Source organism: Alosa pseudoharengus, unplaced genomic scaffold (genome assembly GCF_046254945.1).
Source record: "Alosa pseudoharengus isolate Yale_2024_CS ecotype anadromous, Long Island Sound unplaced genomic scaffold, YU_APseudo_1.1 YU_APseudo_1.1_scf_18, whole genome shotgun sequence".
In the NCBI taxonomy this organism is placed as follows: domain Eukaryota; kingdom Metazoa; phylum Chordata; class Actinopteri; order Clupeiformes; family Clupeidae; genus Alosa; species Alosa pseudoharengus.
The window spans coordinates 25,105,028-25,120,262 of NW_027468650.1; the positions used below are offsets into that span (position 1 = coordinate 25,105,028).

Genomic DNA, 15,235 nt, shown 5'->3' on the forward strand with positions numbered 1-15,235 from the left:
GCCCCCAACCCCTCTTCCTTCAGCAGCTCACTGTTCCATGGAGGAAAAAGGTGTTGACCATCCATAACTAGTCAGACATACAGACATGCTCTCTCTCTCTCTATCTGACACACACACACACACACACACACACACACACACACACACACACACAGACATGTCGTCTGCATGTATGCACACAAATTTATGTACATGCATACCTACTGGGGCATGTGCGCGCACACACACATACACACACACATACACATTCATTTTGTTTTGTTCTCCTCCTCCACAACAGAGAGGGTGGCAGTGAGGCATGCCAACCAGTGGAATTCTGGGATGTGCTCCCTGCGGAGTGCAGAGGCTGGCTGGCATGGCAGTCTGCCAAGCCCAGAGCTGGAGCAGAGATGTTCTTCAGTGCCCTCCTGGGACAAAAGGTTCGTAAGGCCTGATGCCCACATCCACACACACACACACGAACACACACACACTCTTATATCCTGCACACAAGCATATCCACCAGCACACAAACATGGTCTCTTATTTGAGACTTTCAGTCATGCCAGTGCACAGAAGGCAAACAAGCTCAGTCCAATGCAGCTAACACACTCCCACATACACCCCTTGTCACACCTCAACCTGCATATCTTTATTTCACTCTCGCTGTCACACATGACAGATTACCGTTACATCTCTACCCACCTCATGCATATGGTGATGGAAGTAAGATCAGTATTTGCTGGAATTTGTTGTTTTTAGTTGTTTGTTTGACAGCGATAGAGCTTCGTCATCTTTACACAGAAGCCCAGGTATATGTTTTTCACTTGCAGGGATAGACACGTTCATGCAAACCAATTACTGCAGAAATATTCAGGTATTCTGGTCACAGCATTTGGGCCAAAGCTGTTTAATATTTTGGCTCAAGTTGAAATGAGATTCAGGCATTTAAATTCCAAGCTACATCCCACCTGTCACCCCCTCCCCCACCCACTGTCCTCCTGCCCTTATACCACATACTGTACATTACACACACATGCACGCATGCGCGCTCGCTTGCGCGCGCACACACACACACACACACACATGAGAAACGCAACATATGTGCCTAAAGATTTATGCAGCCTTGCCATCACTAATACATAGTTAAATTGCATCTGTGTGGGAGTGGGAGATTTATGTTGCATAATATAAGCACTAGCAATTATACTATTCATGTACAAGAGGTACCTTTATGGTCTGTTCATTTCTGCAGCCAATTCTGATGTTTTTTTCCTGTCTCAAACATGCTCTGGTGTTCGAAGTACCTAACATGATCATCTTGGAAGACAGTCGGCCTAGTGGTTTTCAAATCTTTTGGCTTTAAAGGGACACCAGGCAACGTTTTCGTGTTAATTACTCATCTTTGTAAGTCGGTATATGTTTAAATGACTCATTACAGGGCGAATGAAGACTCTCTCGCCCGCCCCTACTGCCTATAGGAAGAATATCCCGCTTGCAAGTTCAGTGTATCATATACTATAATATAATATACAAACCATAACTCATAACTCTTAATTAACTAAGTGCATAATGAACAGATATGCTTTTAAACCCCTCTTGAAAGACCCAAAACTATCACAGGAATGAAAACTCACAGGAATGAATGGGCAACTCATTCCACCAAAAAGGAACCACTGAGGAAAAGAGTCTTGAATATGACCTAGCCTTTATGACTGGTCGACACAACATCATCAGAAGACCGCAGTGGGCGGTTGATGATGTACAGCTTGATCATTGAGATAGCATGGAGCAGGTTCAGTAAGTGTCCTAATAGGCCAAGGTGAGAGATTTGAATCCGGCGAAATTACCGGAAGTAAGCGGGCGCCATTACTGAGCTGTTGCTGGGTAGCGTTGCGCCAGTGACTCCTATTGGATTGGTTGCGTCCATGCATAACAGCCCGTGATTTACGACTGTCTCACTACTTCTTTAATATTGTCGAGTGGGAAAACATGTTCCGTTTTCAATTGTTCCAATAGCAGCGATAAAATGACCAGTTGGAAGAAAAAACAATGTGAGATACACAAAATACCCCAGGTCGACTGCCCCTGTCTGGTAGCGTTACCACACGGTTTGCACAGATAGCAGTTAGCTGTACCTTCCTCGTTAGCTAGCCTAGCTAGCATAGTTATTGCTAACGTTAGCTAGCAGTTAAGTAGATATAATATCAACCTAGTCCCAATTATGTCTTTATTTCCCCATTCTCTACTCTAAGCTATTTTCATAAATAATCTGTAAGATCGCTTGTACCTTCATCTGTGACTGGAGGCCACTGTCTAACATCATCAACCCAACAAGCCATACTGCCTGGCTGTAGCTGTCATCGAGGGTGCGTTATCACGGAGGTTTGTTTGTACCAGTAACAGCTCTGTAATGGCGTCGCCACAAGATGGCAGCCTACACGGAACGCTCGTCGGATTCGTGTATAGGGAACCAATGGAGAGTAACTAGAGGAGTTGCATGTGTCCTCTTTGGCTGATTGAAGACCAGGCATGCTGCAACATTCTGATTCAGTTGTAACGATCTTACTACACAAGCAGGCAGGCCAGCTAACAGTGAATTTCTAGTTTGGAGATAACCATCGCCTGTACAAGAAGTTGTGTGGAATGTTGTGTCAGATCTTCCTAATTTTGTAAAGGACAAACTGACATGATTTTGCCATTGAGGCTACATGCTCAGAAAAGTTAAGTCTGTCATCTATGATGATGCTCAAGTTACGTGCCAATATAGTTGGGGTCAGTGAAGATGAGTCAAGCTGGATGTTAATCTGTTGGGGATTAGCTGTTTTAGCTGGAAACACCAAAAACTCAGTTTATGAGAGATTAAGCCGAAGGTGTCGATCTTTCATCCAGACTGAAATATCCTTAAGGCATGGGAAACGGGTCCTCAGGTGGGAAAACAGGTAAAGTTGAGTATCGTCCGCATAGCAGTGATAGTGGGGAGCAAATGGTCTCACCCAAGGAAGTGAAAGCAAGGGGCCCTAATACTAATCCCTGAGGCACACCTTTGGTGAAGTCATGAGACTTGAGTCTCATGAGACTCATGAGACTAGTCATGACATACCTGTCCCTGCCAAGACACACTCCCCTTTAAAGTAGGATTCAAACCACTCAAGAGCTTTCCCAGAAATTCCCAGTTCAGATAGTGTAGGAAGGAGAATGTCATGGTTTACTTTACAGTATCAAAGGCTGCAGATAAGTCTAGTAGAATTACTACTGATGACTGAGCAGAGGACTTAGCTACTCTCAATGCTTTAGTCACAGACAGAAGAGGAGTTTCAGTAGAATGTCCACTCTTGAAACCAGACTGCATAGGGTCTAGCAGGTTGTTCTGACTTGCTTGAAGACCACTTTCTCCAAAACCTTTGACAGTGCAGTGCAAAGAGTCTCTGTAGAGAAACTGTAGGAGGAGCTGCTGGGTTATCCAGGTGACGCACAGAGAATGATCTGATACATGTAATGGATTAACCATAACATTGTCTGTAATACAGTTATGTAGCAGAACCAGGGATGGGCACAAATACATCAAAATGTATTTCCAAATAAAATACTAAATACCCAACTTAAAAATGTATCAAAATAAGCTACAAAATACAGCAGCCAAAAAATGTAGCAAAATAAAATACTGTATTTTTGTATTTTCAAAATACAAAAATACTTCTTTCTACTACTTTCTAAAAGCCTTCTCATCTATCCCTTTACTTGTACACTACCTGGAAAAACATCTGAAAGCAAGAGACTCCTTCCATAATCAGTCAACAGATTAATTATGCTGACCCCTCATGTTAGGGCTTGTTTACACGTATCTAGATTTTTTAAAAAACGGATATTTCTGTATGCGTTTGTTTTTTTTAATCGCGTTTGCACGACATTCGGTTATAAAACTCTGCCCTGAGAAATGTTCGGTAACCAGTGTTGTGCCAGTTCACAGCTTTTCTGAACTAGTTCAAGTTCAGTTCATACATGCTCAAAGTGAACAGTTCACGTTCAAAGTTCACAATTTTAATTCTGAACTAGTTCAAAGTTCAGTTCATTTGACTTTTTTCGTGAGATATTCAAATAAATACTTTTTTTCACACTACGAGCTAGAAATCACTATACGTTCTTTGAAGCTGCTCATTGTAGACATTTACTCATGACACTGCAATTCTGCCATTTTTTTTTTATTTTAATTGCAGTGCTTTCTCTCACTCTCGTCATTGGTCTGTCTCTCTCTCTCGCTCCTCCAGCCCTCCGCGCTCTCGTCGTTGCCTGCTACGCGGCGTTGCTATGCCTACCCCGCTCTGCTGCAATTCATCACGGGTAACGTTGTGCGGAAGCCAGTATGCTATTCAACTATTCTCAGCCGGACACTACGTTGCCCGCAATGCATTGCGCACACAATGTCAAAACCATTTCTGTCTGGTGATACATGATTTAAGCGGCACCAGCGAGAATACAGGAGGGAGGAACTTTCTCTCGTTGCGTTTCAAAAGAGAAAACAGATGTCACTCAGTTTTCAATGGAAAACAAATTCCAACGTTCATTTACAGTGATGTCTGCTGTTAATGACACATAATGTGAACTAATTCACGTTCAAGTTCTTTATTAAAAAATGTGTTGCGTTCAGTTCAACGTTCACGAAAAAATGAGCGTGTTCAATGAACGCGTTCGTTTGAACTCGTTCACGCACAACACTGTCGGTAACTCAAGGAACCCTTCCTTAAGTATACTTATTTACTCTATTGGTGCAATAGATTGCCCGCTATGAATCAGTGACAATAACTCAAAGACAAACAATCCAAATGGATGATTTATTTAGAAATTTAAACTAGGTAGCATTTTAACCTTAAGTTATTTATTTTTTAAGTTATTTAACACCATCACTACCACACTTACCACTTATCACTTACCACACAGAGGCGAACCGAACTTAGCTAGCATGCTAGTTGCGCATGTAAATCCTCACACCCCTAACCTTAAGAACGCTTCTGACTGCTGAGTTGGAAGCCTGGGCTTTTAGCTCAGTGGTTAGAGCGTTTGACTTCCATGCCGGTGTGTGTTGAGTTGGCGGGTTCGAGGGCTATGAAGGACGAACCAACCTCTGTTGTATGTGCACAACCTCTATCAATGTAAATACAAAAAAAGTAAAAATAAAAAAATCAGATTGTCACATTAATGCCATCCAATCAGTTAAGCCAATTAGAAGCCAATAATTATGACATTATCAATAATTTCTTAATTAAAATGTGCAAGAGGTTGGAAATGTCCTTGTTTGAGGTATGAACTTATCTTGTCAAGTCACCATATCACTGAAATATTTCACAGGTCAGAGAACATAACTATAAAACAGAAAAAAGAAAGGAAAATAGTAAACTCAAGTGTTGCGATCTAAGCTTGTGAACTCAAGTCCTTGTACTGTCCTTGTATGAGCAAAGGAGTGTGTGTAACCTTAGCTAGTAGTGTCTCCTCAGTTGGTGACTTTAAGCACAACAAACTTCTCAAACAGTGTTCAGTATTCAGACAACACCTATGGGGCCTATGGGGCCTGTTAATCAGTCCTGCAAAGGAAAATAAATGCTCTACTGGAACAGAGGGGCTTGACCATGCGAGGGTGCCACAGACAGACAGAGACAGAGATGTTGTGCTTTAGATAGTTAGATAGATGTCATCACAGTGTTTCACAGAAAGTATTTTACAGTATTTTTAAAATACAAAAATACACAACACTGAAGTATTTACAAAATAGGAAGGCATTTTCATCATCTCAATAAAATACAAATTAAAAATAGTATTTTGTATTTGAAATACATATTTTAAATACATGTATTAGAAATACTGCCCATCCCTGAGCAGAACTATATTAAGATTCTTACCAGCCTTGTGAGTAGGAAGACTGTGGACACGTGTGATATTAAATGAGGCGAGTAGGGACAGGAAGTCAAGATACTCTGGTCACGAGGAGGATGGGGCTTTAGATACTTAAGGAGTATCAAAGATAGCACAGACAGCACTGATTGGGTGAGAAGCTCATGGCCCATGGATTGTCTCAGCATCATTTCATACCAAGAAGATAATCAGGCTGAACATCATTCAATGTTATGCACCTACAAACGATAGGGAAGAGAAAATTACAGTTATTTTTTACGATAGAGCACAGTCTAGGTTCTCAGAGAAAGACATCAACATCTTGATGAGAGACTTCAATGCAAAAGTGGAAAAGGACAACCCCTGATTAATGATAAAAAATTTGAGAAATGAGTGGAGTTGTCTGCTTTGAACAATCTGGTTATTGGGGGCAGTGTGTTCCCCACAAAAGAATACATAGAGCAATGTAGATCTCCCCTGAACATGCAACAGAGAAGCAGGAAGCAGGAAGTTTAGGAGGTCTCTACGGGGTATCTATACCTTTTTGCAACATGTTTCATGTCCTACTGAAATTACAAAAAATACTCAGACAAAAGAAACACCAACAAAAGAGTGGATAACAGCTGTAACCCTACAATCAAATAAGGAAACAACAGAATGTGTCTACAATAGTCAAAGCAAAACAGAGAAAGCTAGAGCACAGCTAGAGCACATTAGAGGCAGAGGAAGCAGCAAAGAAAGACAATATAAAAAGACACCACCAAGAAGCTTGCAGGAAACTTCAATAGGTTAGAAATACCAGTGAAAAACAAGGAAGGAAAAGCAATAATTGGTGAGGAGAAACAGCACCAAAGATGGGAGGCACACTTTATAGAACTAGAAATAGATACCACAGTAAAGTTTCTGCTTCCACTACTTGAGAATATCAGGAGTGAAGATGAGGTACCCAACAGCTGGAAGAAGGATGCTTAGATCTCTAAGAAAGACCTACCACACCTACAACCTGCACAATACCTACCACAGAATCACTCTTCAGGCCACAGTTGGGACCTGGTATTCAACTGGAAATAGACTGAAAGATCAAGTAAACACTCAAACTCAAATAAGGCAGTGGTTCCCAAAAATTGCCCAGGCGGTTGCGAGACAGCAAGCGGGGGGGGGGGGGGGGGTTCAGTACCACTGACCTCCATAAACCATGGCTCCACAACAAGAGTAAATCATATAGAGAGCCTTGAAACTCTGTTTTATCTTACCTTCAATTGTTGACTGATCACCCTTAAGATCGGATTCATATTAAATCCTGTCCTGTGTCAGTAAGAACAATACCCTTGAGTCAAGGATACATTTCTGTACATCTTCAATAGATGCAGAAATATGCAGGACTTCAAAAATGTTAGAAATACTGAAAATTTAAATGTCCTTGTAATTTTTGGAATGGTGGAAATGCTCGCATGGTGTCAGCAAATGTTTAATTTGTAGCATGTTAATGTGAAATTGACAGGAAAGCCTTGTGTTTGTTCCCAGAGCTCTAAGACTGTAAACAATTTGCTCATAAGGTGCTCATTATTATGCTGCTGGGACTCTAAAACTACTAATAGCAGTTCTAATGTTTATCTCAATTCGATCATTTATTTTTTGATAAGACATTACCCCAACTTTCTAGATAAATCAACATGAGCGGTACATGGTGTGTTACTGCCTGTTTTTTTTTTTGCTTTCAGTCTGTGGCGGCAGTTAAGGGAGTTTCATTCAGTGCCAAGAGACCAGTTGGTCCTTGGTGTGTCTGTGCCACCTCTAGGCAAGCGCTCTCTTTCTGTCACATGTATGCGCGCGCGCACACACACACACACACACACACACACACACACACACACACACACACACACACACGCACACACAGGCACACATACACATAGACACATACACACAGACAATATGTTCCCCATTCCACTGGCCCCTCTACACCATGTCTGATGAGTGTTAAAATGTGGAAAGGGAATTAAGAGAGAGTGTCATTTTGTTCATGTTCAGTCCATTTCTCTAGCGGACAGAAATTGACATTTGGAGTATAAAATTGCCACCTAATGTTTACAGCTGGGAGATGGTTTCTCTGCTAGCTGCAAATGTTTCCTTTTTTGCTCAATAAACATACTCCATGTAATATTTCTTGTACTAGGCCTATTACATTTTTGTTTTGCTCAAAATTCCTCGACTAGAATTGTGAGCTAATTTATTTACCACCCATAACTTTGATAAAATGTAAGTAATTTACAGTAGAAGGGAACATTCATTCAGTCACTCTTTCAACAGAATGAAAAACAGTTAATTCTAACATACAGCTTTGGTGATTCAGAATCAGAATATAATGAACACTGTAACCATAGGCAAGTGTGTACTGGTTTATTCTGAGAACAGGCATTTGGCACGAATGCTTGATGAACGACCAGTCTGCCGGGGTTAAACACTTTGCTGAGGATCACAGTGGGTGCAAAACCCACAGGGGGGCTTGAGTTTGGATGACCCGCAGGCCTAAAGTCCATCTTTTCGGCAAATCGGTTGCCACCTCACCATACTGCTTTATCCGTGTTAATCCCGATAACATGAGGTTCTCAGCAGCCCCCCCCCCCCAACTGGTGTGCTCTCTGGATCCACGCTTGTGCCATCAGATATATTATAAGAGACTTGTGGTCATTAACATTTTCTTTCTTTTTTTCTACTTGTCGCAGTGTTAACGGGGAAAACAAATGACTTTATTGTCCAACAGCCGTCTTAATGGCTACTAAATGTGCCTCTGATTAGCCTGTGTCGAGGGCAGACAAACTTCATGTAATTTGTCCAAATGGGAATAGTTCTTGCATTTTTAATATCTGGCTTTTTAATTCACATTAAATGGTCTCCAAGATGGATGAGGTCAGTGATTATGGACATGGTAGCACTTGGCTCTTTTTTTAACACCTTCTAGGACAAGGGCTACTTGTTGGAAATGTTTCACTTTGCCGCTTCTAAAAGGAGGGTACTTCTGTGAAAGAGGCATTTGCCTCCACCAAAAATGAATGTGCCAAATCAATCCTTGCCCACTGGCTGATACACAAGTGCACACACACACACACACACACACACACACACACACACACACACACACACACACACACACACACACAAACACACACAGCTACGGGTCTCTACATTCCTGATGACTCACAGTACTTACCTTTTCAGTGTAGAGAGCACCAAGAGCCCCATGACTTTCTCCTTCCGTTTGGAAATGCTTCCGCCATGCCAGGCCTGTGGCACCATGTGCCAAGTCCAGGAATGAAGAGGAGGAGGAGGTGGTGCAGTGGGTGGGAGGGTGTGTTGGGGAAGACGGGTGTCTTGTGTGCTAGGATGGCTGCCAACCTGACACCAATCTAATATGTAAACGAGCTGCTGGCTACAGACATGGTGGCAACTTCTGTTCGGAGGATCACCTGCACCCAGATCTCGGAGGACACGCTTTTCAAAGGGGCTTAGCTCCTTAAACCTTCTAATTAAAATGAGAAATCCCGGTGCCGCCGTTCCCGCACAGCCCCACACGGCCTCAAAAAAAGATTATTAGGAATTTAATGGGGAAAAGGCGCCATCCCACACCATCTGTGACCTGGGACTTGTGGAGAAGATTTGGGAACACTGACAGACAGAGAGAGGGGCACAGGCATGGAAGAGATAAAAAATTAAGTGGATAGATAGATGATGGATGGATGGATGGATGGATGGAAGGATTGGTGTAGCGAGTGAGTGTGACATACAGTGAAAGCAACTAAATAATGCAGATGGACAGGTCGCTGAATATGCAGATGGATGAATACAGTATGTGGATACACAAACAGGATAGGTGGATAAATCGATAGGTGGATAAATAAATAGATCTGTTCCACCAGACAAGCGGGGGCAGAGGTGTGATAGGATGGAACGGTATGCGAGAGAGGCCTGTGCCACGACGGCGCCCCCTGCAGATCAATCACCATCAGGCGCACAGCACATTTTTCATGTCTAATTATGGCCACGTTATTATTAACTGCCTATTCATTTCAGGCAGCGTCTCCCGGGTGCTCAGGTGTCTGCTTCCCCAGTTAGCCCCATGGAGCCTTTGTTAGCAGCCATACACAAACAAGGACTATATAGCATAGCTGTGTGCCAGGGCCTCACATTCCTCCATCCCACCGGTCTAGGGTGTGTTTCAGGACAAAACGGCAGAAGTCCTTGTTACAGTAATGATAGTGGTACGATGCAACTAAAACACCCACCTTCTCATGACTGTTGTCTAAACCATCATTGCTCATTCAGCAATCAGCAACTTTAGTCATTCAAACCAACAGAATTGCATTTTTTGTCATGGTTCAATATGACGATTGTTTTTACTTTGCTGTTCACAATTCTGTTTCAGTTTGTGGGTAAATGGATGTGGACTTTCGTACATGTCTTCCTTTGTGTATGAATGTGTGGTTGGAAAGGAGGGATGGCAGGGAAGATGATGACACACCTACCTACCATAGTCCTCTCACCTCCTGACACAGTTACAGTGCCATATGCTCACATTGCTTACACCCCTACACACACACACACACACACACACACACCACACATATACATAGAACGTACAGAGACTATTTGACAGAGGGACAATTCCTATCAATCAGTCTTGGTGATTTTGGGGGAGCACAGCCAAGTAATGTTCTACAAAGCCATCTATAGAAACACTAAATGAGTAAATGCACGCCGCATGCAAACCTATTTTTGTGAAATTAATTTCAGAGTAGAAGTGATGTATTTCTTGGCATTAAGCATGGTGCATTGTGATCCAGCTCCTTTGTGCAAAACAACTTGTATATCAGCAATATGGAAGGTATCCACTATATTGTAAACAAACCAACTATTTTGCATTTCTGAGGTCTACTGTGTATGTTGAAATAATCTCCTGTGTCACAAGCTCCATTGTATGCCATTCAGAAGAAGTTAATAATTCAGAAGTTTATGTATGGTCAAATAGATTTTTGATTTGGGACAACTCTTCATGCCTAATTCTGATTTCTTGGTGATAGGCCTACACTACGCATGTGTTCCTAAGCACAATGCATAAAGATAAAATATGTTCATATGTTTGACTTGATATAGTCTGTCCATGGACAGGATAATATGATATGCCCATGGGCATGGGTCAGTCATGGCTTGTTGAAGGGTTGTGATGAAATATCCTTTGAACTAAAATAAAGTATATGGATGTAGAGCTGTTTCTCTAATCACATTTTACAGTGAAATCTTTGCCACATATTTCACTCATCTAACTTAGCCAATATATTTTCTTGGCATGGTTCTCTGTTGAGGAATTAAAAGCCTAACAGTAAAATAGTCTGTTCATCCCGTGGATAACTTCCCACGTTATAAAAAACTAAGTAAGTGTGAAAAGTCTGCATTAAAACTTCTTTCAGTAAGATCTGACAAACGAGGAAGGTGCCGAGGTGGTGTTGTCGAGTTTCATGCCTCATGACAGTACTGTGTCTTCAGAAAGCTGAACATATGTTCTTTTCCTCTGAAATGTGTGAAATATGGCCACAATGCGGATTTTCTGACGCGTTTGCATCACAGCAGCGGTCATGAATACGAAGCATTCATTTGCAGCCTGGTAGGTACAGGTTTTTGCACCTGTCAAAGTATTAGGTGACTTTTGGTCTCTGCCATTATTAATGGCACAAGACATCAACGTCTATTTATTTGCGTAGGCCTATATTCTAAAAAAAAAAACCATATTCAGCCAATACCATCAAGACAATTGAATTTCATTCGTGCGCATTCAAGTTATATCCCGAAGTGTCTACAGCCCCAAATTCATGTAGGGATTTAATCCTGTCTAACCAGTGTAAGAATGCGTTATTATCTCCCATCACCCTCTATAGCTAACCTGTCAGAAGCTCGCCATTTGCATGCCTCAGGATGACAATGCACATTCACCCAGGGATTAACGCGTGCTAGGACACCTTCTCAAAAGGGTTTGATCCACAGTCTGTCGCTAACTGGCACCACTCCAGACTTTGCGCTTAGTTTGGCGACATCACGCCAAACCAAGTCACATCTCTCTCTCTCTCTCTCTCTCTCTCTCTCTCTCTCTCTGAATATAAAGGTTGCAAAATTAGTCATAAAAGCCTGGAATTTCATGTGAATGATAATTTAACGAATTATAATTATTTTAATTATTTTAGGCTACGTTTAATACTACTATATAGTGCAACTAGCCTGTTCTTTGCTACTCTAACATTTTTGAACGCACACACAATAGGCCTACACGCAGATCACAAAAAGTGACGCACATTTTATATTGAATGTTTGGTTATATGGGGGTTACGGACGAGCCACATCGAGGAGACATTTTGGCCCATCGGATCTTTCTTTCATTTCGGATCTTTAATGATCATATGTTTAATGATCTTGTATGTTTCCCAAATCTTTTAGCCTGATGTTGTTAAAACGTACAGCTTGCAAATATTTAAAACGAGCCCTTTTGGTATGTCTTAAATAACTTTTGACACGTCTTAGTTAATTCAATTAAACTTTTATTTTTGTTGTACAAAACAACTTCATTACAGTGTACAAATCTGCACAAAACCAGTTTAGTGCACGTTGCAATGATTTTCACGTGAAAACACTTCATAAGATTTTAGAAGAAAGACACAGATTGTTTTACGAATCCACCATTGTTGACATCCATAACATTGCATATCTGATAATTGCCATATAATATAAGGCAAATAATATCTATGGTATGCTATACAATGGTAAGACATAGAGCTGTTGTATTTAAAACAAATATTTTAAACGGAATACATGCTTTTGCCTCTTAATAAATGTACCTGTTGGGAAACATCTGCAAATAATTCCAACAGTCAAATCCAGTACATTTGCAAAGCAAGGTATTTGCACGAGCTTCTATAATTTTGCCTATGATAGTTGTGTTTCTTGATATCATACATTTTAATTTCACATGTTGATTTTTACATTGACACAACACAGGGCGTTATCAAAACGTTTGAAATAGCATTTTAATAATTGGTTGTCCGATATAAATGCTCTATACGGGGTTAATGTTTGTTTGCCAGTGTATTCTCAAAATAGCAGAACATAGCAAGTTTCCTACATTTAGGCAAATGTGTTAATATACCAGGGCTTGACAAGTACATTATTTCATTGACATATGGACATTTGTAGATGTTTTTCATAATGCATTCGTTTTATTATTTCGTTCAGTTAGGCAGTTGAACATCTCCATCTGAGAAAACTCATAGGCTAAGCAGTCTCCAGAGAGCACGCATACATTAACATTAAAGTCGTCCCACAAATAGCCTAAATAAATAAACAAATAAATACACAAATAAATTGGCAAATAAAGTTAGCAGATTCTCTATAAATAGGCTACTCAATAAACAAATGGCAATCTTAAGTTAATTCATTTGACATGTAAGGTGTTGACACTTCAAATCAATAAGACAGTCTTAGCCAAGTCCATTCTGTCATAACTAACTTCTTAAATCACTTCAATTTTGATTGTTCGGAATTGCAAGAGTTGGATCTTAATTGCATAGCTCATCTTGCCTTTATTGCTGCCTTATTTACTGTTGAACATACCCAAGAAAAATGAATTAGATCATGATTGCATTCGACTGTAAAACACATTATCGCAATACAGCAATTCTTTGATGATGCACTGTACACATTTTATACAAAATTATTTTATACAACACGTTCTGTGTGGTTTTCTGTGTAGAAACGACAAACGATAAGTCATAATACCAGTACTGCACATGGACCAATTGATTTGTTAATTTTCAGTTTGCAAACAAAACAGATTCGCTGATTTTCTACAAAAAGATTCCACGACGAACTCTGTTTGCTCTGACGAAATTTTCCATTCAATTAAAATAAATAAATAAATAAATAATAAATCATCAGATGGCCAACAACCAAATCCCCATCTAAAAAGCAGAATGCATGTAAATAATACATGTGTGTTAAGTCTTTTATTTTCAGTAGGCTAATTACCCGGCAAAAAAGGACGCCCACGTTTGACTTTCTCTCATTAATTATGAAAAGTCGTGTTTAATTCATCTTGCACAGGATAAAACTGGCCGCGGAGATGAATGTCATAGGGGAAATGAATGTCGGAGGAGCCTCTTGACAGCGTATTCTGGCCGGAGGTACCACGCGCTGGCACAGAGCAGTAACGCATTCCGTAGTGGCAGCTCTTGCCATAATCAGCCGGGTCTTCCTGCTTAAGGGAGAAAATCCCATTAAAGTTAATAGGAGGGCTCAGTGGACCATCGAATTGGGGACTGGCACATTCTGGAGAGGTGCTCTCGTAGAACGATTCATAAGCGCTGCAATAACTGTAGGGCCGAAAGGGTTTCACGCTGTCCACCGTGCTGCCGACGTGGCCGGAGGGCGCAACGACATCCGGACTGTGGTAAGGTGGGTACATGGAGTCGTACGGGGACCTGCCAGAGAAGGACGCTTCCCCGTTGTGATCAGTAATGAAATTCCTGGCGTTCAGCTGGAGACAGCCAGCTACTAGATTGGTGGTGGGCTGCGACAGACCTTTGCAGAGTGTCTGAACAAAGGTCAGCAGGTCAGGTCGCTTACCGGTGCTTAGGATCTCGGACAAAGCCCAGATGTAGTTTTTGGCAAGACGCAGGGTCTCTATCTTGGATAGTTTCTGTGTTTTTGAGTAGCAGGGCACCACCTTCCGTAGGCTGTCTAGCGCATTGTTTAGGCCATGCATCCTGCTCCGCTCCCTTGCGTTGGCCTCCATGCGGCGAAGTTTAACCCTGTCAAAACGCGTTTTGGTCATCTTCTTTTTCCGCGGCCCGCGTCTCCTTGGCAAACCATTCTCATCTTGACCGTCATCACGCCCATCGTCGTCTCTCTCCGATTCTTCGTCCTCCAGCCCTCTGATATCGGTTTGAGAAATGTTGTCGTCTTCTTTAAAGGGGTCTGGTTTGGCGACCTTCATATTGCCATCGCAGTCCCGAGAAAAGTTTGCCATGAACTGAGACTCCATCATCACGGGCTCCTCAAATGGTAAAGTCAACATCGTCCTTGCTAAGGATAACGAGAAGGCAGTGTAAGAACGAATGTAAATGAATGCCTGTTCATTGTAAGTATGTAGTCTGTCCCTGATGAAAAGCAAGCCATCCTACCATGGTCGGTGTTCTTGTCAAGAGACAGTTTTCGAACATCTAATGATTTAAAGAGCAACCTCCAGAAAATTTGAATCCAACATAAACATTTCAAAGCCGTAAGTGCAAAATAAAGCTAACATAATTTTCCCTATAAATGAATTCTCAGA

At 41.4% G+C, this 15,235-nt stretch overlaps 1 protein-coding gene across 2 annotated transcripts; it reads right to left on the reverse strand.

Moving 5' to 3' along the window:
• Positions 1-13,969: 13,969 nt before the first annotated feature.
• Positions 13,970-14,980, reverse strand: neurod6a (neuronal differentiation 6a). Of its 2 annotated transcripts, XM_076291329.1 has the most exons (2): positions 14,905-14,980; positions 13,970-14,865 (listed from the first exon to the last, which is right to left on the reverse strand). In XM_076291329.1, the coding sequence occupies exons 1-2, from the start codon at positions 14,978-14,980 to the stop codon at positions 13,970-13,972; spliced, it is 972 nt and encodes a 323-aa protein (XP_076147444.1). The 2 variants fall into 2 exon arrangements, with proteins under 2 accessions (XP_076147444.1, XP_076147443.1); XM_076291328.1 differs by having other exon boundaries at positions 13,970-14,980.
• Between the last annotated feature and the right edge of the window lie 255 nt (positions 14,981-15,235).

Coding starts and splice junctions, on each gene's coding strand:
- neurod6a (XM_076291328.1), bottom strand. CDS start 14,980: ATGTTGACTTTACCATTTGAGGAGCCCGTGATGATGGAGTCTCAGTTC.